Source organism: Phoca vitulina, unplaced genomic scaffold (assembly GCF_004348235.1).
Source record: "Phoca vitulina isolate PV1807 unplaced genomic scaffold, GSC_HSeal_1.0 scaffold79, whole genome shotgun sequence".
Classification (NCBI taxonomy): Eukaryota; Metazoa; Chordata; class Mammalia; order Carnivora; family Phocidae; genus Phoca; species Phoca vitulina.
This window is the reverse complement of record NW_022589782.1, coordinates 4,936,581-4,960,267: the sequence shown is the minus strand read 5'-3', so window position 1 is coordinate 4,960,267 and position 23,687 is coordinate 4,936,581. Positions and strand designations below refer to the sequence as shown.

Below are 23,687 nucleotides of genomic sequence, written 5' to 3'. Positions count from 1 at the left end.
GACAGGTGATCGATGAATATTTGTTGATTTAAAATCACTCTTTTTAGGGGCGCCTGGGTGGCTCAGTTGGTTAAGCATCCGCCTTTGGCTCAGGTCATGATCTCAGCAGGGAGTCTGCTTGTCCTTCCTCTGCCTCTCCCCCTGCTCATGCTCGCTCTCTCTCAAACAAACAAAATCTTTAAAAAAAATCACTATTTTTAAAAATTACAGTTGATTTCACTCACTGAGAGGACTAAAAGAATCCAAAGGGAAAGTATAATTAGTTTTCATTTTGGGCACCTTCCAGGTCTTTCCCCATCAAGCACGTGTTCCACGATCATGCGTGTGCGTGAGCAAGGAGCCTGGCTCATCACTGCATCCCTCAGGGTTCACAGGCCCCAGAGCCCACCCGAAGAGGTTCACCTCCATTAATCACACACGCGTTAAAGGAACTATTTCCTGAAAACCCTTCTCAATGTAAGCTAGGCACTGTGGATATCGAGGGAATATAATATAATGGTTGCTGTTGAAGAATTGATCGTCAAAATTAAGCAAAGCCTAGTGGTCCAGACTAAAAGTGCCACAAAATCTCAATGCACTCCGTACAGGTCACAGCACGTCAGTACCTGCTCAGACAAAACACATACATTTAAAAAGATAAAAGTTAAATATTTCAAGAGAATTCATCATTTTTAGAAGTCACAACGTTGTATATGATTATTCTCAACAAAGTGGTGGTGATGAGTATTTTCTACTATCAGTATTAATAGTTTTTTTTAAATTGACTCCCTTTATTACTTAGCCTTACCGGAGGCAATCCTCTGGAAATCACAAGTTTGACAATGCATTACAGTTTCTGGTAATCAATCAGTAATGGGGGACGCCTGGTTGGCTCAGTCGGTTAAGCATCTGCCTTCAGCTCAGGTCATGATCCCGGAGTCCTGGGATCAAGTCCCTGCTGAGCAGGGAGCCTGCTTCTCCCTCTGCCTGCCACTCCCCGTTTGTGTGCATGCACACGCATGTGCTCTCTCTCTGACAAATAAATAAAACTTTTAAAAAATAATAAATAAATAAAATAAAATTATTTTAAAAATAAATCAATAACAAGAAATAGCAATGTCTCCGAAAACCACCATGAATTCAGTGCAGGGAGGAGTTGCTGTGAGCTGGAAACCTTCACAAAGAGGAATGAGGTGGGGGTCAAGGAAACACTGATTAATTTTGACTGATGGAAAGGATGTGCAAAGAAAATCTAAGGAAACGATTCTGGGAAGGTTTCACAGAGAAAGAGTTCTTTAAAGAAAATTAATTTGCCACGCATGAGAGGCAACAAAAAGGAGGTGAATGGAAAAAGCATCACCAAGGATGCACCAGCAAGGCTAATTAATGACCAATCCGTGGAGTGGAGACAGACTCCAAAATTAGAATCTTCAAGAAGGAGCACTGAGAAGGCAAAGAGAAAGGGGGCCGGGAGAGGAAGAGAGAGGAGCTCGGGCAGGTCTGAGGTGGGGATGTGCCAGGTCTGTGGTGTGGGGAAGGCCCTCAGGCAGGTCCGTCTGTCCAGCAGCCAGAGGACCAGACCCTGGAGCCGAGGAGGGCCACACCCATGCCCTAAGTCAGGAGAGGAGAGTCGGGCGGAGCAGAAGACACCCAGGGGAGCAAAAGCAGAGCCTGGAAGGATCAGCCTGTCCCCTGCCGCAGCTCACGGTCACGAGCACAAATCCTCCTAAGGAAGAACTTTACCTTATCTCCTTTCTGAGTTCTTCCTCTGCGGCCTGGTTTTCTCCCGGGCAAATCTTGGCCCTGAACTTCCTACAATTCTGTGCGCCTTCTCTTCGCTGTTCTTGGTGCTGCAACTGCTTTATTCGTTGAGCTAAAGAGCGCATAGAAAAGGCCAGGGGCACTATTTTCTTATGGATTTTAACAGCCACGTCAACCTGAGATGCTGACAAGGTCTGAGTCTTCACCAACCCTTGGCAGGCATCAGAACTGAAAAGGATTCCATCTTTCTTAAAACGCTTTGTGTTTGAGGAGGAAATGTCGGCGGGCCGAGGCAAGACTCTACGTGTCCGACTGCCATCCTCTTGGTCGAGATGGCCTTCAGGGTCTGCAGAGCGACGGTCAGTCTCAGGTGACTCCTCCCGAGACTCCACACTTCCTTGGGAAAACTCCTTGCTGGCGTGACCTCCCACTTCTGGGGTGCCGAGCCCTTCCTCTGGGCTGGCCGACGGGCGGCTATGCCCCGAGTCCTGCTCCGTGTCCCCTCTGTCCCTGCGGTCACAGGGGCCCTTATCTGAACGCATCATCTCCTCCTGGGGACCGCGCGAGCCTGTGCCAGGGACGGGCCTCCGGGCGCAGAGGGAGCCTGAAGTGCCAGGAAGCTGTTCGTGTCTCTTCTGTCTTGGGGAAACCCGCCTCAGTTCAGGGCTCTTTGGGCCCTCAGGCCTGTCCTCCGTGGTGTGCCGAAGAGAAAAGGTCTCTCTCAGTCTGGAAATGGTCACTGCCCTTTTCTCTTCTCCTCCGGTCCTTGACGAAGTGGGACTATCCGGCTTTGCTGGCTGAGGCTTGTCCATTTCTGCCAAGTGCGTTTTTACTACGTGACCTGAGTAGATAAACGAACAGAGAAGAGTATCAGGGGCTACACGGAAATGGAATCAGAGGGTGTTTCCACTTGGAACAGTCACTTCACAAAAGCAGGGATCCAAACGGCTGATCAAACATATGAAAACGGTTCCACGTTCGTCATAAAGGGCACACGAATTAAAACCACAGCAGGACGCTACCTATACTCACCAGCGCGGGTAAAAACTTAAGACACAACAGAAGTTCGCAAGGGCGAGGATCAAAAGGAATGTCTACATGCTGCTGGGGGTAGTGAAATCAGTAGGATAGCTTTGGAAAACCCTCCGGGGGGAGCTCCTGAATCTAAGCGGGCCGGCACTGCGGCTCCCATCGGAAAAGGCACCCACGCCCGCCGAAGCCACAGATGGGGAAGTTCTTGGCTGTTTGAGTCACGACAGCCCAATCCCGGAAACGACCCAACTGTCCACAAACAAACCACGGCATGTAAATACAAGGGAATGCTGCACAGCAAAGAGAGGGGACGCATCAGGTGCCCCATGTGACACGGCCCAGTCATACGAGACACTGAAACAAATCCCAAAAAAGCCCACATACTAGGTGGCTTCAAATTAGAAGCAGGTAGAACGAATCTGTGGTGTCAGAAGTCAGGAAAACGGTCACCACCGGGGGGGGGGGGTGCGGTGTAAGAAAAGGGGTCCCAGGGTGGTTTAGGGGTGCTATTTCTTGACCTCAGGGCTCACACACTTATGTGTGTTTCTGTATTCAGTTAAATGGCTGAAAAGGGACATTGGTTCAACCGTGCCTCAGGATGCCCCAATGTTCTGAGCAGGTTATCTTTATAGGGTAGCCTCTGGCAAAGTGTTTGTGAGTGGGCTCAGAGATGCCACCCTAGCCCGTTCCACAAAGATGTGTATGCAACTGCCCATCGTCCGCCCCATCCCCACGCACACCCACATCCGTAGCACCCCCACACCGAGAGCAAGCAGGGCCGATGGGGGCTCCCGGCGTCCACATCAAAGCTCCGCCACTTTACTGTCCAAGTTTCTGTGCTCATGCCCCACCCCAGCCCTCGGGAGCTTCACCTCCACCTTATTCCCGGATTATCAAAACGAGAGCCTGCCTGCTATCTTCCAAACCCACCTCTCCCTACCCCTGGCATGTTAGGGAACGAGAGGACAGAGCTGCTCTGTATCCCTGCCCCTCCCCAAGCCCCTGACTTACAGCAACTCCTCTACCTTCCGTTTACAAAGCCTCATCCCCAAACCATCTCCCCTCCCTGGGAGCAATACTCACCTGCCACCTTAGCTTTCCACCAAACCCTAGTTTCAGCTCCCTCGGCAGCTCTGGTCTTCCCCCCCTTGGAGGACACAATGAGGGGCACCCACCACCTCCATCTCTACACATACAAACATGGAGATCGGGGCAGGCTGGCCTACAGAAGACAGGATGCACCCCAAGGAGCAGATCTGGCCATCAGGGGAGGTAATAGCCAACTCTTCCCTCTGCCAAGGAGGGCATCTGGGCCTCAACTCTGGTCCCCTCCCAGATGTCCCGGCTGCACGTGGTTTGGATAAAAAAAAATCAAACTACTTAAACAGATGGCTGATCACGTATGACCAGGCAGTGAAATAATAACTGTGCATATTACTATTACAGATATTGGATCAGCTTTGTGGCAATGCTCATTCCAACATGCCACTCAGCGTAGAAGGCACGGGGGTGACGTGTGGGAAAGTGGCAGAGGGAGGGCCCCAGAAACTCCCCACTCCATCAAAGAAATGAGAAAATGGGCAAAGGTGGTCAGAATCGGCTTTTTCAGAGCTCTGGAAATGAACAAAAGGCTTGCAGCGAAGCAGGGGTGTTTACTAAAGAGAAACGAGTCTTGGTGAGTCTTGGTGAGTCTTGGTGAGACCACATCCCCAGATCTGCGCCACGTGCCTGCCATTTCTCTCGTTAATCAGATTTCCTCACGTCCGCAGCTCTACACTGTCGAGTGTGACACATCCTCTGTCTAAAGAGGAGATTTCGTTCCGTGTCAAAAAAAACTATCCCTCAGGAAAAAAATAAGGGAAAGCATCACAATAGCTGTGAGTTTAAGAAGCTGTCCGTATTTCTCTCACCTTCCATATCCAACAACGGCTGCTGAGAGACACTGAGTTTGTTGATGTCGCTATCAAACATTCCTACCAAAGATGTCTTTAAGACTGCCAACAGAAGCTTCTCCTCTTGTAGTAAAATTTGCCTTTTATCTGGAGTGACATTGATATCAACACATTCTAAGGCAAAAAAAAAAAAAAAAGATACTTCTTGTGTTTAAAATCACCTTTAACAACAGAAATTTCCCCATCTACTATTTTTTTCACTTGCACTTACGGAAAGTACTTTTTTTTTTTTAAGATTTTATTTATTTATTTGACAGAGAGAGAGAGAATGAGCAGAGGGAGGGGCAGAGGGAGAAGGAGGCTCTCCGCTGAGCAGGGAGCCCGATGCGGGACTCGATCCCAGGACCCCAAGATCATGACCTGAGCCTAAGGCAGCTGCTTAACCGACTGAGCCCCCCAGGTGCCCCCTGAAAGTACTATTAAAAACATTGCAATGTCCAGATTAATATTCATAAACTATAAAATTAACTCTTTCAAATAAACAAGAAAAAGATGAACCATTCATTAAATGGATGGAATATGCAAATATTCGAATGGGTAATTTACAAAAAAAAAAAGCAAATAAACACATGAAAACATACGATAGAAAACTACAAGCTAAAATGAGGTCCTTCTGGGGCGCCTGGGTGGCTCAGTTGGTTAAGCGACTGCCTTCGGCTTAGGTCATGATCCTGGAGTCTCGGGATCGAGTCCCGCATCGGACTCCCTGCTCAGCGGGGAGTCTGCTTCTCCCTCTGATCCTCCCCCTCTCATGCTCTCTGTCTCCCATTCTCTCTCTCAGATAAATAAATAAAAAATCTTTAAAAAAAAATAAAATAAAATAAGATAAAAAAATAAAATGAGGTCCTTCTATCACCCACTGAATTTGGTGAAAAATAACACTACCCAGTATACCACTGGTAGATGAGTGAATTAATACAGCATGATCAGTCACAGACACGGTAATTCTAGTTCTAGAAATGTATCTTAAGTAATAACCAAAGTTACAGATAACAATTTAATTATAAGGATAGTATTTAAATTTCTAAAAACTGAAGACAGCTTAAAAAAGGCTAAAAATTAAAAAGTTTAAGATACTGGCGACTTGCTGGCTCAGCTGATTAAGCGTCTGACTCCTGGATTCTGCTCAGGTCACGACCTCAGGGTCATGGGATCAAGCCCCACGTCGGGCTCTGCACTCAGCAGGGAGTCTGTTTGGATATTCTCTCCTTCTGCCCCTTATCCACTGCTTGTGCATGCACGTGCACGCTCTCTCAAATAAATAAATCTTAAAAAAAGAGTTTAAGATACATCAGTACCTTGGAATATAATGAATGCAGCTACTAAAATGATATTTCTAAATAATTTTTAATGACATATAAGGAAGAAAACATTCATGTCTAAGGATAAAGAGCTTAATACAAACTTACTCAAATTATTTTCTCCCTGCAAAGGATATGAGCAGGTATATATATCATTACCTATTTTTTTAAGGCGTGTACATATCTCTAAGTGCCTAGAAAAAATACTAGGTAACAATAAACTAGAATTTTCCCAATCGGAAGAAAAATATGCATTATTTTTAAAATCAGGGAGAACACTTAGTTTGCTTTCTCTCTCGGGTACCAGGAAAAAGTCACATTTTTCTGATAATACAAGTAACCCAGTCTCAAGCAGAAAGCAGGAAAGCCTGTATAAAAAATTAATCTATAAAATTAAAAGTCTGTATGTAAAAAAACAAAAAAGAAAAATACATTGCCAGTAAGTATTGCTACAAAAGTCTCTTTCCGGTCATATCAGTGCTTTATAATTTCACTTTATTCTTTTATGGGTAAGTCACCAATGTGGCAGAGAGCTCAGTGGAACTTACCTGAATCAACAGAAATGTTAAGAACAACAAATGGATATTGATGTCGATTATACATGTGATAGACCTCGTTCACGAGTCTGGAAACCTACATAAAAAACAAAGATTAAAAAAGAACGTCTGTCCCCCAACACGCTGTTCTAACTAGAGGGATGCATTTTAAGGCATTTTAAGGCCTTTATCAAGGCAGAGGGGTCCTGCAATAAAGTACATGTATTCAAAGTATTCACTTTGGTAAGTTTACAGTCAAGGTCAGTACAATTATAATCAAGATCATCAAGGGGCGCCTGGGTGGCTCAGTTAAGCGTCTGCCTTCAGCTCAGGTCATGATCCCAGGGTTCTGGGATCGAGCCCCGCATCGGGCTCCCGGCTCAGCGGGAAGCCTGCTTCTCCCTCTCCCACTCCCCCTGCTTGTGTTCCCTCTCGCTGTGTCTCTCTCTGTCAAATAGATAAATAAAATCTTTAAAAAAAAAAAAAAAAAAGATCATCAATATATCCATTGCCCAAAAAAGTTTCCTCGTGCCCCTCAAAGGGATATTTTTAATCACCAACCCCTAAGCCTGAATCTTTTTCCAATCCAAAGACGCTTTTGAAGAAATATCAAAAGATAGAGGCGCAGCCTAATCTATTGGTTATGTTAACTCTAGTGCTGTTAACATGCTGCAGGTGCAATTTAAATGCTCATTAAACACACACTAATGTACACAGAAATGTATTTACATGACTTTATAATGCGATTATTAAACGGGGTCAGAGACAAACTATAAAATCGCACCTTCTATAATGCAGTGGAAAATGCAGAGGTTGAACCACATCTGTTAAAAGTCATTTTAAAGTATCACTGGAAATCGGAACCTGTGACTCAGGTACAATGTTGCTAAAGATGCAAAATCAAAACTGAACCACTAGGATGCCTGGGTGATTCAGTAGTTAAGCATCTGCCTTCGGCTCAGGTCATGATCCCAGAGTCCTGGGATCGAGTCCCGCATTGGGCTCCCTGCTCAGGGGGAAGCCTGCTTCTCCCTCCGCCTGCCGCTCCCCCTGCTTGTGTTCTCTCTCTCTCTCGCTCTCTCTGACAAATAAATAAATAAAATCTTAAAAAACTGAACCACTAATACCCATGTAACCCTATCAGGATGACCAGCTTCAGTAGGAGGCAGAAGGTATCTGGGCCCTAATTTTCCTGAAAAATGGACAGAAGAGGAGAAAATACGAAGCATATGCTCGTGTGTCAGTCTTGACTGAAAAGTCCACATGATGGTGAATGTTCTGAGATGTTTACTTTCTACAAATAGTGATAATTTCTATGGTAATAAAGATGTGGGTTATCGATATGTATATACACATACACACACGCATAATTGAAACAACTGTATAGTAGACTTCTTTATTATTTTTTAATTTTTTATTTATTTGAGAGAAAGAATGAGAGAGAGAGAGAGAGAGCACATGAGAGGCGGGAGGGTCAGAGGGAGAAGCAGACCCCCCGCCGAGCAGGGAGCCCGATGCGGGACTCGATCCCGGGACTCCAGGATCATGACCTGAGTCAAAGGCAGTCACTTAACCAACTGAGCCACCCAGGCGCCCAGTAGACTTCTTTAAGTGGCTGAAATAAAGCCATGTTTCTGAGTCAAAGTCCTACGTTTCATGTAAATTGCCTGTGTCAGGAGACTATTAGATAATAAATAAAATTAAAAGTTAAAGACAAAAAGAAAAGACTAATACAGAAAAATCTTTAAATACCTTTGCTGGGTCACAAGGCCGCCCATTGATGAAGAAAAACTGTCTATCTGTTGAACTTCTTCCAACACCGTGAGCGCAGTGAGAGATGAAGCCTGAGATGCTGTTCAATGTTCATACAGTAAGGGCAGGATTCCAGAAGGAAAAGGGTTAGTAACACATCAGAGAGCACGTTCTTAAAGTAAAAACAAAATAAAAATAGGATACCGTGCTAAGTATTAACATTTCAGTTAATGCGTTATCTGTGTTCCATTCTGATAAATCATAAAAAGAACACAGACCTTCTGGAATGTTCTACAGCTCCTGCGGTCAACAAATCCACCACAGGCAATGCAGTGGGTTCAGAACGGATTTGCTTCAGCTCTCCTCTCACACTTGCCCTACTAAATTCTTGGCCTCCATGCATGGAATGAGTTTCACCTCAGACTCACACCTTCCAGCTGATCCCACTGGCTGTCTAGGGAGTCCAACTACTTGTATTCATGATATCTGCCTACATTCCCTGCCCTTTAAAAATCTGCTCTCCATCAGCAAACTCCTGTCTACTAAGGTGTCGTGAAAGTGCTTACTCTACTTGTGAACTACCTCAGGGATATGCGCACTTCCGTAAGAACAGACTGTCCACAGTGAGTCCCCACCTTTCATTTTAGGCATGTAAGTCACAGGCAAGTGGAGGGAGAGTGAGCGACATGGGCTGTCCCATATTCAATCCCAAGTAGGGAAAATGCCAATTTTTCTTACAGTAAAAGTAATGATGCCGGACAAGATGCTGTGGAAGGCATGAACTAAAGGAACAGCCTCTTATTACGCTCTGCCGAATCCCCATAAAGCACAACATGTACGTAAATTAAAAGTTATTCTAATTGGTCACTAAACATAGTCTTTACGACAAAGGCGAATTCAACAGGAAACTCCCTAAAATGCACCAGGGACCCAGAATATTGAACAAATTAAGTAACAGACCCCTTTACAGAAATCCTTTTTCTGGGACGCCTGGGTGGCTCAGTTGGTTAAGCGTCTACCTTCAGCCCAGGTCATGATCCCAGGGTCCTGGGATGGAGCCCCGCAGCAGACTCCCTGCTCAGTGGGGAGTCTGCTTCTCCCTCTCCCTCCTGCTCATACTCTCTCTCGCTCTCTCTCAAATAAATAAATAAAACCTTTAAAAAAATAAATAAAATAAATTTAAAAATTTTTTAAAAAGAAACTATAAGCCTTAAAATCACTATCTTTAAAAACAAAAAACTCCAGAGAAAACGTTTGATTGCAATTTCCCCCCCACAGAAATCTACTCACTGAAACAGGGTATTCAGAGCATCAGCTTGGCTCAGCCCGTACTCTTCACAAACGGAGTCACTAGGGGGCAGCTGAACAAAGGGAATGAGGCTTTGCAGCTAAAAGAAAACAAGATTCACAGTTAATTCCTAACAAAAATAGGATGAACCTAACTTCAGAAAGGAAGATACAGAATGAGGGCTTTTTGTGTTTTCTTTCCCTGGTCAGGCTACTCACATTAAGAGCACAAAGAGTCTCGACGGCTGCTTTTGGCAGTAAGAATAATTGTGATTTTTTTATTAGAAAGATGAACTACTTGAGCTCGTACTTATCCATAACCAATACATTGCCCACAACATATTTTTTCAGATGGAGAGTAAAAGGAGTGTTTTCTTCTCTGGAATAAAATAAAACAATCTTTCAGCTCTCAACATTAATTTTTGTGGGGGCACCTGGGTGGCTCAGTCGTTAAGCGTCTCAGGTCATGATCCCAGGGTGCTGGGATCGAGCCCCACATTGGGCACCCTACTCCGTGCGAAGCCTCCTTCTCCCTCTCCCCCTGCTTGTGTTCCCTCTCTCACTGTGTCTCTCTCTGTCAAATAAATAAATAAAATCTTAAAAAAAAAAAATTAATTTTTGCGATAAGTACCTAATTCAAAAATCAATTATTAGGGGTGCCTGGCTGGCTCAGTCCGTGGAGTGTGCGACTCTTGATCTCGGGGTTGTAAGTTCGAGCCCCACGTTGGGCGTAGAGCTTACTTAAAAATAAAAATCTTTAAAAAAAGGAAATGAATTACTAGATTTTATTCTCTATTCTTTGGAAAGGACAATGGAAACCTGCTCTAACTACGAGAGCAATAAAATGTTTCTTAAATAACTGGTGGCCACTACCTGTTTCTGCCCAAACACCGATGCAATATTCTCCTTTATGCTGGAGCTCCCACCGGTGCATACCACCGGCTGCCGTTTCCCTTGCCCGACCTGATTGCTGCAACTGACACGGACGCCCGCCGAAACGATACAGTATGCATGCAAGACCTGGACCATTTTGGCGTACTCCTGTGTAAAAAACACAAATGCAAGATTCCACGTTACTTTAACCCTACAAGAATTAAATGATTCAAGTTAAAACATCCAACTCAAGGTTCTCATATCAGCGCACAACTAAGGCAGATTATCCCTGAAAGAATGAGCCATGAATCATCTCCCACGTATATCTCTGTACGTGGTGTAAAAGAGAACTCATAGGCTTAGGTTTCTAGCCACACCTCTCTCATGCCCACGGTGTCCATGCCCACTGCTCTAATTTTATTTCCATTTGTATTTATTTTTTTTTTTTATTTTTAGAGAGAGAGAAAGCATGAGCAGGGATAGGGGAAAGGAAGGAGCAGAGGGAGAGAGAGAATCTCAAGAAGACTGCCCACTCAGCACAGAGCCTGACACCGGGCTCGATCCCACAACGCTGAGATCATGATCTGAGCTGAAATCAAGAGTCAGAGACTCAACTGACTGAGCCACCCAGGCACCCCCATGCCTGCTGCTACAAAAATCAAAAAGTGCACTCCCTTAGGCCTTGTGATCCTTCCTCTAGAATTTTATTCTTATAGAAAGATTGGCACAATCAAATACATATTACAAAAATGTTCACTGGAACAATCCGTAATTGTGAAAAATTAAAAAGAACATAATAAGCAACCATCAACAAGGAGCTAATTATGGGATATCCACATCATGACAGAATGATAAAGAATAAAGTAATGAGTCAGCCAAAAAAGATACCTACAGTATATAATAGGATCCTAATTGTTAAGATAAAAATTGAAACATACGCATAAAGGTTCTATACATCTGTATACACGTTTGGATATACACCCAACCCTGGGAGGTCAGCAGAAACAGTATCAACTTTCTACCACATACAACTCTACATTACTTAAATGCTTCATATTCTGTATTGCTTGATTTCATTATACTAGTTAATTATAACTTACCTCAAAATTTTTTTTCAAGATTTATAAACACATGAAACTAAGAGGAGTCTGGAGAGACACAGACCAATCTGTCAACAGTGGTCATCTCTGGCAAGTACGAGTTCTTTATTCCTATAGTATCTGAAGCACTGATTTTTTACCATGAGGTACAAAAAAAGTTTTTTTCTATACAAAAATTTTTTCATTTTTAAATAAAAAAGAAAGGGACGCCTGGGTGGCTCAGTCGGTTAAGCATCTGCCTTCAGCTCAGGTCATGATCCCAGGATCCTGGGATCGAGTCCCGCGTCGGGCTCCTTGCTCAGTAGGGAGCCTGCTTCTCCCTCCGCCTGCTTCTCTCTCTCTCTCTGACTAATAAATAAAATCTTTAATAAATAAGTAAGAAAAATGTGTAAGTTTTACCTGTAGTAAATATATATTTTTGTGAAATTCCATAGTTACAACCAGTTCAAATTGCTTTACAAGAAAGTTTTTTAGCTGTATATATTTAAATAACTTTTTGATTATGAAAATATATATACACAAAACAGAAAAGCACAAGGAAGACAGCAAAAAGCACATATGATCGCACATCCCAGGCCAGTTGCTTTGTTTTTATAAAACTGTAACTATATGAAGTATAATTACATATATATACACTTACGCACAGTTTTTAACTACTTTTTTAAAGAATATCTTATTTATTTATTTGTCAGAGAGAGAAACAGAACACAAGCGGGGGGAGCGGCAGGGAGAGGGAGAAGCAGGTTCCCCGCTGAGCAGGGAGCCCGATGGGGGACTCGATCCCAGGACCCCGGGATCATGACCTGAGCCGAAGGCAGAGGCTTAACCGACTGAGCCACACAGGTGTCCCTATAACTGTTTTAAGCACAATTATATAACACTTAGCTACTTCATTTTCATTCAAATTCATAAAAGTTGTAATAATTCATTTTTCAGGAAACCAAGAAAAATAATCCAGATGGGGGCACCTGGGTGGCTCAGTCAGTTGAGTGTCCAACTCCTGATTTCAGCTCAGGTTGCAATCTCAGGGTTGTGAGATCAAGCCCCCCAACGGGCTCCGCACTCAGCACAGAGTTTGCTCGAGATTCTCTCTCTCCCTCTCCTGCTCCTCCTCCTGCTCATGTGCACACACTCTCTCTATATAAAATCTTTAATAAAAACAAACAAAACTACAGATAAAATTACAATATGTTACTTCTTAAGGAACCCATTCCCATGTTAGAATGCTTAATAAATGTGCTTTGATGGGAGTAAATCAACCTGAAGTTCAGTCTTTGGTGGGAAAAGGCAAACTAAGCACTTCCCAAAAAAATTCAGGGAAGAGAATTCACTGAGGAGTTAACTTCAGTTTACTTTCGTGTGGGGGATCTTTTACTACGTATGTACATTACACCACCAAGGCTCTGGGAAGCTGGGGTTCTGGATTTACTGTACCTTTTTAATATTCCTTTGAAACTCCTTATGGCGCACAGGCAGTGTATAAAATAGCTGCTGCACACTGACAGTCGTCCCTCTGGGTCGTGGGTGGGGGGTTTTCTGGACAATTTTCCCATTGTGATCAAACACCAGTCGAGTCCCGACCTTCGCCGATGTGTGGCAGGTAGAAATAGTCACATCACTGTGAGAGAGAGCAGGCGCCACGGGGTCAGAAATTCACAGGTGCTGGGCATCACATGCTCATTTTCTTACTTCTGTTCTCTAAAACCCCGCCTGAAAAAATGCTGATCCCTCTGAGATCATCCAAGAAAGTTTCTATGAGTGAGGAGTCATTGTAGAATCTAAGGCTTCGCACCTAACAGACAGTGAGACAGAGAGTTCTGTAAATGTTCTGTTTTGATAAAAGCTTCGATACTTGTTTTTTGGATAAACTGCAAAACAAAAGATCTCAAAGCTTACATATTAACGAATAAAGATATATTTCTCAGTTTTATTCCTACAGTTCTAACACAATTTTTAACAAGGATCCAAAAAATATTATAGTTCCAATGTATAAATAATTATTCATATAAATTTAGAATCTGTTATATATAATAAGAACTTTGGTTAAATTTTTTCCTAAATGTTTTAATAAATTAAAACCGACCTGTCTGTAACTTATAGTCTTTGTGCTATTTTGACACTGAGAAGTTACTGCTTTAACAAGGGCAACAATTTTTTTACAAGACTATTTACTTCGCTTCATTGCTTACATTTCAGAAGTATTACCACGTAGATTGGCAGTAAGATAAAACGGAATGTGGAAGTTAGAGCTTGAGGCATTTCAGGATGGAAAAGTATAAGCAATGACTCTAATCCATACGTTTTCATTTTCGGAGAGATTTTTATAAGGGGTCAAGTTAGTAGACAAAAATATTGTATCACCTCAGTGCACAAAGTGAGCTCAGAGCTTCCCCCCGAAAGCCAAAAGTTTCAACCTGAGTTAGGTCAGCAAAGTCTTGAATCTTAGAAGTATGATGTTTCAGAGCTGAAAGAGAGGTGCACAGTAAGACCCAAGATGTCTCAAGTGATATGCCACTGAATATTCACAATACCTACCAAAGTAACTGGTTTTTAAAAAGTCATTTTTGTGTTTCCTAAGACAGTGTTACTCAAAGTTTTTGAAACATTTTGCCCAGATATTTTAAAACAGGATTAGAAAAATCCAACTTACTTAAGCCTTCGAAGTTTTCTTCTTCTACCCCACATCCATTGTCTGAAACTTCAATGAGATCCACCCCATAGTCTCTAAGCCTTAGATCTGAAAAGTTTAACATATTAATTTCTCAAAGAATTGATGCATTAAAAGCCTTTATACTAACAGTATTTATTTATAACTTACCTAATGCAAAGATGAGCCATAACTATATTCACTTAAATGTACTATTGTCATTTGGTATATTTCCTTTTTTTAAAGGTCTTCTTGGCAATTTATTAACCCAGATAAAATAGTTTTATTTTCTTTCCTTCCTTCCTATCTCTCTTTCAAAAGGATAATTTTAACATAGTCATTAAAGAGATTAGGCTATGGAATCAGACTTCCCAGAATATTATCCTAGCTATTAGAACCTCAAAAAAAGTAAATTCCTGTGCCTTCATTTTCTTATTTGTAAAACAGATAAAATATAACAACAACAATAATTCCTATCTCATAAGGTTGTTCTGCATCTTAAAAATAGCCATGTGGCACATTAGTAAGAACACGATAAACGTTAACTGCTTTTATTATTACTACTATCTACCTAAGTATTAGGTACCTAAGAGATGCTAAATTTAAGTTTAAAAAATAAAATTTCTCAGTATACCAACATTTGATTGTCTCATTACAATCACAAACGTTTCTTTTTTTTTTTTTTTTTTTTAAAGATTTTATTTTATTTATTTGAGACAGAGAGAATGAGAGAGAGAGAGAGAGAGCACATGAGAGGGGGGGAGGGTCAGAGGGAGAAGCAGGGAGCCCGATGCGGGACTCGATCCAGGGACTCCAGGATCATGACCTGAGCCGAAGGCAGTCGCTCAACCAACTGAGCCACCCAGGCGCCCCTACAATCACAAACGTTTCTTGAATAAAGGAGTATAAACTGATGGTTCCCTGTGGCCTAAAACTCTCCCAAACTTACCAATAGTAGTGGCCCCGGCATCCACACTATTTTCAACCAACTCCTTCACAGCAGTACTTAGACTGAGTACCACCTGTCCAGAACAAATCTGATGGACTGACTTCCGATCGATAGGTTTGATGGCCTTAGCAAGTTCTGTACTAAAGACACCAGTTACAAGAAACAAAGTGAGTATGCATTTATGTATTTTCATCCTGGTTTTAACTGCAGGAAATGATTCATCTCTGTTAATAGTTAATGTGTCTAACGCATTCGTTTATTAGATTAACATATCCATCTACTACATTCACATATATAAATGTTGTCCTACAAGTCTTACACTTCTGTCAAAAAAATCTTCTGAACAGATACTTCCAATGCAATGGATATTTAGAAATTTAATTATGCTGGGATCTACATGGAGGAAACACATGTACCCCTCAACCTACGGGTCAATAATCTTTGGCAACAATGGGATCTTCTTCTGAAAAGTGAAAGCAACACTTCTCACTTGATTTGAAAACCCAAGGGTATGGTAGGAAATACACAGTGTTTATGTGAAAATCAAAACCATCTTAGAAATTGGGTACCTCTTATATAACTATTTCCACAGGAGCCTTTGAATCTCCCTTCCAAATCCAGGCTATCAACTGCTGTTTTGGCTAAAACCCCTAAAGTTCTTGCTGTACCTACTTAAAGAGTTATACAACCAATTTGTTTCTACTCTCTCCCTATTCCAAACCACCCTCCATGCTACCGCCAGTTACTTTAGAAATCACAAACCTGGACAAATAACTTCTCTGCTTAAAAAAACTACTAGCATAGGGGTGCCTGGCTGGATCATTTGGAGGAACATGGGAGTCCTGATCTCGGGGTCCTGGATTTGAGCCCCATATTGGGTGCAGAGATTACTAAAAAAAATACATTTTAGGAAAAAAAAAAAATCTACTAGCATTCCACTGTCTGCTATATGAAAACCTAGTCATATGAAAAACCAGACCCCAGTCTACTTTTCTCTCATTCTCTCCAATCCTCTGTTCACCAATTCTACCTATATTCTAGTCACAGCAAACTGTTTCCTGAATATCACAAGCTCTTTTAGACACTGCACCTTGTCTATACAGGTCTCGACCGTTCCCCTCTTCCTCCTCTGCCTGGCAAACTCCTGCTCATCCCAAGAATGCATTCCTTATGTTCATTAATATAGCAATTTCTTGTAAGCGGCTTAACTGGTAACGTGGGTTTAATGGAACCCAGGAGCCTCCCTGCGAGAGAAATCTTTGGGTAGCCTCCCACAACTGCTAACACACAGCAGACCCTCAATAAACCCTTATAAAATAAGCAACAAACATCTTTACTCTTCGTTCTACCTTGCAAAAAATTTCACTCAGGTTTTTCTTAAATAAGAAAACTGCAGATGACAACACAAAATGGAAAGAAGTTTCTCTGACACTTGCTTATTTGGCAACACACCATAGGCCACAAATCCACTTCCAATATTTATTTTGAGGACGGGGGATCAAACATTTAAACACACGGACAGCGAATTTGGGTTCAGGAACCTGACACTGAACGCAGCAGCGCTAGCCGGAGATTCGCCCCTCCGAACTGGGTTACCAGCCAGCAGTGACGTACTCAAGGGGATGCGAAAGTTCTGCATTTTTAAAAACTGTGCGGCTACGCAAATTAGCATGTGCCTTGAAGCCTCCCCCAAATAACCTCAATTTTCAAAAAAAAGAAAAGAAAGAAACCAGGTAGAAAGGAAATGAGTTCGGTTTCCTGGGATGTCGTGCTCCGGCTGCCAGTCCACGGACGCGTCCAGACGTCCGGGCAGAGCCTGCCTGGGAGCGGGACGGATCTCCCCGCCCACCCCGACCGCAAAGCGCCCCCAAAGGCCAGCGGATCCGGGGAGCGCCGAGGAGCCCGCTCCGGGGCCTCCACGCGGGCTCGCCCAGCGCCGCGGTCTCCTTCCCCTCCCTTCCCGGGGTCTGGAACGCCGTGGGCCTCAGGGAGGGCGACCGCGAGGGGACACTGCACGCACCGCTCACCTCGGCCCTTCCGCCCTCTCCATGGATCCAGAACCTGACCCGCCTCCGGGACTCGGAACAGTTCCCGCCGCCGCTCCCACGGAGGCTCCGCTTCCTGCCGCCCATTGGCTGCTTCCGACACTGCGCCCCGCCCCTTCCGGATGGGACAGCCGGCGCTTCCCACGCCTCCTTCTTGCCGATTGGTTGTGTAAAAAGTCGAGGCCGTGACGTCCAGAGGGCGCGGGCCAATTAGACCACACGGACTGCGCTTTCCCGAAAGGCCGCAGCCGGATCGGAAAGAAGGTGGCCGCAGTCTTTCGTGGTCTCGGACGGTTTCTGAGTGTTCGTGTCCCTCACCTGCCACCTTCCGTCCTTCGGCTCCCACGATGCCGATGTACCAGGTAAAGCCCTATCACGGGGGCAGCGCGTCTCTCCGTGTAGAGCTTCCCACCTGCATGTACCGGCTCCCCAACGTGCACGGCAGGACAGGCGGCCCCGCGCCGGACGCAGGCCACGTGCAGGTAGGAGCGCGCGGCCCGCCCCGCCCCCACCCGCTTGAACGTAAGTTTTTCCACCCGGTCCAGTGCGCAGGCGCCTAATCTCACCCGCCCGCCTCCCGCCCAGTGCGCAGGCGCCGCGGCCGGGCCGTGGGGTCGGGAGACTCGAACCCTGGCGCTCGACCTGGCTGCCGCACCCCGGCCTCACGCTCCCGCCAGTTCCGTGTGCGCGCTGTGTCTATTAAAAGAACTATTCCTCTTGTATCTATTTCCTTTTCCGCTTATGGCTACTAAAGCTTTTCTACCAAATTGTAGGCACAGAAAAGTGAGGGGCACGTAAATGCTAATTGTGAGGAACTCTAAAGCGACCCATTGTCACCCCTGCTACCCAGGGTAACAGGACGTTGTGAGCGCCCCGAGTGCCCGGCTTCCCCGGTCGGTGTGTCCTGAGTCTGCGCCCCGCTGTGTCGGGCTGCCTTCCGCTGACCTGGCTCCCGGGCCTCTGCGGGCGGCTGTGCGTCGGCGCTGCGGCGGGCGCTCCCGTGCTCGGGCTGGCCTGGGGCGTGCCCGGGGGGCTGGGGGCTCGGGATTGCCGGCTCCGGGGGTGGGCCGTCTTCACCTGGGCCAGGTAAACCACTTCCCAGATCCCAGTGCGGGGCTTCAACTCACAACTCTAGACCAACACCTGAGCTGAGATCAAGAGTTGGAGGCCTGGCTGAACCACCCAGGCGCCCCCTCCTTCACTTCGTCTAAAGTCTTCTGCGTAGATTGGAAGGCAAGTGGTTGGGTTGTTGGCAAACAATGATGCAGTTGTCTCACTAGGGAACTAAGACAGAAATAGCACGATGATCCAGTGCTGCTCCACTGGACAGTCTCACGGAACTGAAAACAAAACCCAGACCCAGAGCTGGAAATGTCACATCTCATTTGAGACCTTTTTTTTTTTTTGGTGTGCTGCTTAACTCTCTTGGCCTTTCAACTGTGAACTAACCTAGAAGACACCCAGGCCCACTTGGTTAGCAGATGAGAACAATATAGGCAGATAATTAGAAAGCAAGCATATCAAAGGCAAATAGGAGCAACACAAAGAATAAACTGCTTCTAAAATACATATAAAATGGATAAACACAATATGCCAAGTCATGATCTAATCTGAGCAGGAAAACAAGGGAAAGCAGATCCTGAGCATTTCCTCATTTCTCACATCAAGACAGGTAAACTCAAGCTGTGCGGGGCTCCCAGTCACAGGCCACGGTAGGAATGCATTCGTTTCAGGCATTGTTTACTGGGTTGACTCGGGCGTGGAATCCAGTAGGCACTTCCTTGCCCGGGTACGTCAGGGACCCTACTGCCATTTGTAGAATTGAGCAAGCTCTTGCACACACAAGGCACAAATCAGGCGGGCTAGAGGTGACTGGCATGCTCCTTGAGGACTGTCACTGAGGAACAGGAGGATACCGCACACTAGTACCCCTCCCTGCATGTCACATTTTGCGTTCAGACTTACTCCGGTCGGCACCTAATTGTTTCCTCGGCACACTGAAGTCTTTTTGCTTCTTTGCTCCACCCACAGGTCAGTCATCTTCATGTCTTTGCTGTTTGAGCGGCAGGCTAGGGGAGGTGAGAAAGTGCAGATTAAGCTCTAGGAGAAGAGGGAGGAATGTCGCAGATAGAGGGAACAGAATAAAAGCCCCGTGGCAGGTGGGGGCATGGTGTATTTTAGGGACCCAAAGGACAGCACAGCCAGCGGGCAGCACTATGTGAGAGGAGATGACCAGAGGACAGGTCATACAGGCTGTTTCCCAAGCCAGGATGCAAAGAGCCTGCTAGGTTAACATGGAGGTGGGGGATGGGATCCATATTTGTTTTAATCTCTCTGGCTGCCGTTTTAGAGGTGGATTGGAGGGGTGGCCAGTGGAAGCAGACCAGGTGAAAAGTGGTGTCTTGAACTTGGGCGGTGACAGTGTAGGCAAGCTTTGAAGCCAGTGGATTCCAGAAAATGGACAGCACTTGGTGATGCATTGAGTCTGTGAAAGGGCGGTGTTGTGCGACATCCGGCTTACCAGCACGTACCTATACCAGCGTATTTACAGACAACTCGAGGTCCCTGCCATATGGACGGTTCTGTCTGGTTAGGACTTAACATATTCTTCTCTGGGCTCAAAATGGATTATCCGTTATGAGAGCTAATGAATCTGGAAATAGGTTGTACATTGTGACTTTATCGAGAGGGCTCTTGTTAGTGCTTTTTAAAGTTAAGTGTGTAGAGATTTGAGATTTTTTTCCTCAGCAAATATTATTGGTTACTTATTGTGTAGCAGTCAGTATACCAGGCAAGAAAGATGCAAAGATTCAGTGAACGAAGGACATAAGCATTCCATACTTACGAAGTTCTACATTTCAGCAGTGAAAAAGTTCTGGATGATTCTAAGATACGAGAGGGCCAGTACTGCGTTGAGAATGATGTGGGGAATTGATCTTCTGACCCCATGGACTTACCTTTCCAAGTCAAATGACACATTTTGTTCAGCCTCCTTGTGGTCCCCATTTTCCCTTCTATTAGTATAAATTGCTGAGTTACATTCTCACTGCCCCCCCCCATCTTTTTCTATTTGTTAAATAAGCAAAGTATTTTGAACTAATTTGGCATTAAGAACAAAGAACAATGATTTGGGTTCATTTTCCATGCTCTGTTCTTAAATAGGAGTCCTACAACTTCAAAATGGCTTTCAGTCACTTTTTTTTTGTTTTAAAGCATTTGTGGATCAGTTTGCAGCACCTCTTGGACTGTGGGAAAACCAACATGATTCTGCTGCTTCGTTTTAATATCTTTTCAGAGGTGGGGGGTTTGATGAATTCATGGAATTCAATAGAAGTGATCAAATTTAAACGTTGCTGTTTTGTTAGAGGAAATGAACGTTTCAATGTTGGTTTGTTTAGGAAGAGTCTGACCCATCTCTTCAAGCTCTTGAGTCCCGCCAAGATGATATTTTAAAACGTCTGTATGAACTGAAGGCTGCAGTTGATGGCCTTTCCAAGATGATTCAGACACCAGATGCAGACGTGGATGTAACCAACATAATCCAAGCTGATGAGCCCACTGCTTTCTCGACCAGTGCATTGGACTTAAATTCAGTGCTCGGAACGGTGAGTTCATCTGGAGCGCGCTAAAGAACATCGGAGGCTAGGTGGTTGTCGTGCCAGAAAATCGTGCTCCTGTGATGCAAGCTTTGGTTTTCTAGTTCTCAAAGGTGGTACAAAGAGCATGTTCTTTTTTCCTCCCCTAAGTGATTGTGCCTTTACACAGAATAGATTCATGAGCTATGAGTGAAGCCAAAGCAAGTTCTAAAGCCGCTTGACTTCTCAGACCTAGTGGAGAAGAGTTGGGAGGATCCCTAGGCAGGCATAGGAGTCGAGTTACAGCTCCCCACCGTTCGAGGCGGCGTGTGACGCAGGCCAGAGATGGGCGTCACTCTAGCAGCCTCCGAGCCAGGACAAACAGACCAGTGTCAGCTCAGTGCTTCTCAGGCTCAGCGAGTCCATCCTGACTGAGAGCCGCCTGAATCTCAGAGCGTTGGCCGCCCAGCCACAGCCTCATGGATCAAGTGTCTTTTGCTACGTTCAGTTTGCAGTCTTAGAATTAAGTTGCATCCGCCACCTTTAAAGATCAGTCTGCAGGCTTCAGCTAATTTAGGTGACAGTCTGATATGCAAAAAAGAAAGTCTTGTTTCTAAGTGGTGTTATTGAGAGTACAAAAGGGTTTGTCCCAAGAATTCTCTGGAGTTGGTGGTAGAAGTGCTCCTGCGTGAAGACCTAACATGTGGAGGCGGGGTTGCAGGGTCTCCCAGTGACCTCGGCACCTCTGCACTTGGGTTCTTTGATCACCCGGTACATTTGCCCGCACCGGGGACCCAGAGACCCGGCCGGGCCCCCAGGGAGCCAGTCTGGTGGACAAGTTGGTGATCACGCACAGCTGTGCCAGTGTCTCAGGCGCTGGGAGGGTGTCCCAGGGCACAGCATCGAGTGATGCTGTGTTCAGAGAATTGCCAAGCATTCATCATAGGGTGATGTGACGGGCTTTAGTCAGGACTGGGGAGACTCCTAGTCCGATCGTGGTGGGCTGTGTACAGAAAGCCAAGGAATTTGAGTTTGGCCTCCATGGTATTATAGGAGTTTGTTATTAAGAGCGAATGTATGAAATAAAGTCTGCATCTAAAAAGGCAGTATGTTTTAGTCCTTTAGTTAACACCTAGTTTTTTTAGACTTTGCCCACTTGCCATCACCAATGACATTTTGAGCCAAGGTCCTTAGGGGACACTTCATTGACCCACAGTGTGCGTAACTCACACACAAATTGATGTAGAAACTATCCTGTCAGGTGGTCAGGTGTTGGAAAGATTTGGTAAATGGAGTGACTGTGTGGTTTTCTTTTTTAATAACTTAGGAACGAATACTGTCATTCTTAATGTGTTGTTTTACTAATTTCACAGCAAAGTCAACATTTTATTTGGTGGGGGCCCGCAGTGCAGAGGTTAAGGGGTTGGAGTCAGCTCACATCCCTGCTGCACTTCTTCCTGAGCTCAGTGAGCTTGGGCAGGTTATTTGCCTCCCCAGGACGAGCTTCCTCAGCTGGGAGGTGGGGTGATAGTGGGCGTTGAGGATTCTGTTCAGCAACCCTGCTTAGGCCCTAAGAACAGCACCGGGTACAACTCCACGCACTCAAGTGGCTGTTCCTGTCACTCGCTGTTTGGGTTTTCTCCCCGCAGGATTACGGGGCACTGAAAGACATCGTGATCAACGCGAACCCCGCCTCCCCTCCCCTGGCCCTGCTCGTGCTGCACCGGCTGCTGTGTGACCACTACAGGGTCCTGTCCACCGTTCACACGCACTCCGCAGTCCAGAGCGTGCCGGAAAACCTCCTCAGGTGCTTTGGCGAGCAGTCTAAAAAACAGCCCCGTCACGAGTATCAGCTGGGTTTTACTCTGATTTGGAAGAATGGTAAGCACAGGGCACTGGCTGCGCTCGTAGGCTCTGGAATGAGGCAGCAAGGGGCCAGGACCGTGACGTTCTTCGGCTACTTGCCGTCGGGTCAAATTCCCTAAGAGTCTAGGAAGCGTGTGGGGTAATTCTGGAAAAGGAGCACAGATGAACCTTGTGAGGGTAGAGAGGGATTCCTGGTTTCCAGTCCTCATCCTGCAAATTCTGAAGCACAGAGGTTGGAAAAGATGGTCTGAGGTCCCTTCTTGCTTGAAAACGGTCCTGATCAAATACCAGAAATGGTTACTTTTTTTAACATAGAGTTTGCATTCTGTAAACATCCGGTGTAAACTTTCTTAATCATACATGTCTTGGAGACAGATAAAACGTGATGTTCGTGAAAATTCTTTCCCTTGCCACCAGTTCCCGGTGATCAGCGACTCCCCGCTCCCCTTTGTTGCTGAAGCCCTTCTTCCCGGGGACGCTCGCGCTACCATACACCGTGTGCTTCTTGCCTTTCAGTGCCGAAGACTCAGATGAAGTTCAGCGTCCAAACAATGTGTCCCATCGAAGGAGAAGGGAACATCGCACGGTTCCTGTTCTCTCTGTTTGGCCAGAAGCAGGATGCTGTAACTCTAACCCTCATAGATAGCTGGGTGGATATAGCGATCTTTCAGCTACAAGAGGGAAGCAGTAAGGAGAAAGCCGCCGTGTTCCGCTCCATGAACTCCGCTCTCGGGAAGAGCCCCTGGCTTGTTGGGAATGAACTCACCGTGGCTGACGTGGTTCTGTGGTCGGTGCTGCAGCAGGCGGGAGGCTGTGGTGGGACCACGCCGGCCAACGTGCAGAGGTGGATGAGGGCGTGCGAGAACCTGGCCCCCTTCAACACGGCCCTCAAGCTCCTCAAGTGAATTTCAGTAACTGTAAGAGGTTGACTTCAAGAACGGTGCTGTTTCACGCCTGTTGTGGGTGAAGGAACTTGTACTGAAATCTGTCTATTTCAGCCAGTTGCCTAGAATCAATAAAGGCATCATATAA

The 23,687-nt window shown here is 45.3% G+C and overlaps 2 protein-coding genes across 9 annotated transcripts in view; one reads left to right on the top strand and one right to left on the bottom strand.

Moving 5' to 3' along the window:
- Positions 1-17,439, bottom strand: part of PMS2 (PMS1 homolog 2, mismatch repair system component) — a 25,902-nt gene extending 8,463 nt beyond the window's left edge. For 2 of the 7 annotated variants that reach the window (XM_032394136.1, XM_032394138.1), the window contains exons 1-10: positions 15,170-17,179; positions 14,224-14,310; positions 13,935-14,037; positions 13,008-13,191; positions 10,474-10,641; positions 9,604-9,701; positions 8,314-8,413; positions 6,574-6,658; positions 4,683-4,838; positions 1,723-2,581 (exon numbers count right to left, since the gene is read on the bottom strand). In XM_032394136.1, the coding sequence (XP_032250027.1) occupies positions 1,723-2,581; positions 4,683-4,838; positions 6,574-6,658; positions 8,314-8,413; positions 9,604-9,701; positions 10,474-10,641; positions 13,008-13,191; positions 13,935-14,037; positions 14,224-14,310; positions 15,170-15,362 (2,033 nt within the window). In that variant the 5' untranslated portion in view covers positions 15,363-17,179. The other 5 variants (XM_032394137.1, XM_032394142.1, XM_032394141.1 and 2 more) reach the window with 5 other exon arrangements.
- Positions 17,425-23,687, top strand: AIMP2 (aminoacyl tRNA synthetase complex interacting multifunctional protein 2). Of its 2 annotated transcripts, none has more exons than XM_032394143.1 (4): positions 17,425-17,696; positions 20,613-20,819; positions 22,439-22,670; positions 23,172-23,687. In XM_032394143.1, exons 1-4 carry the CDS (start codon positions 17,562-17,564, stop codon positions 23,558-23,560), a joined length of 963 nt encoding a protein of 320 aa, XP_032250034.1. In that variant the 5' UTR covers positions 17,425-17,561; the 3' UTR covers positions 23,561-23,687. The 2 variants fall into 2 exon arrangements, with proteins under 2 accessions (XP_032250034.1, XP_032250035.1); XM_032394144.1 differs by having other exon boundaries at positions 17,443-17,576.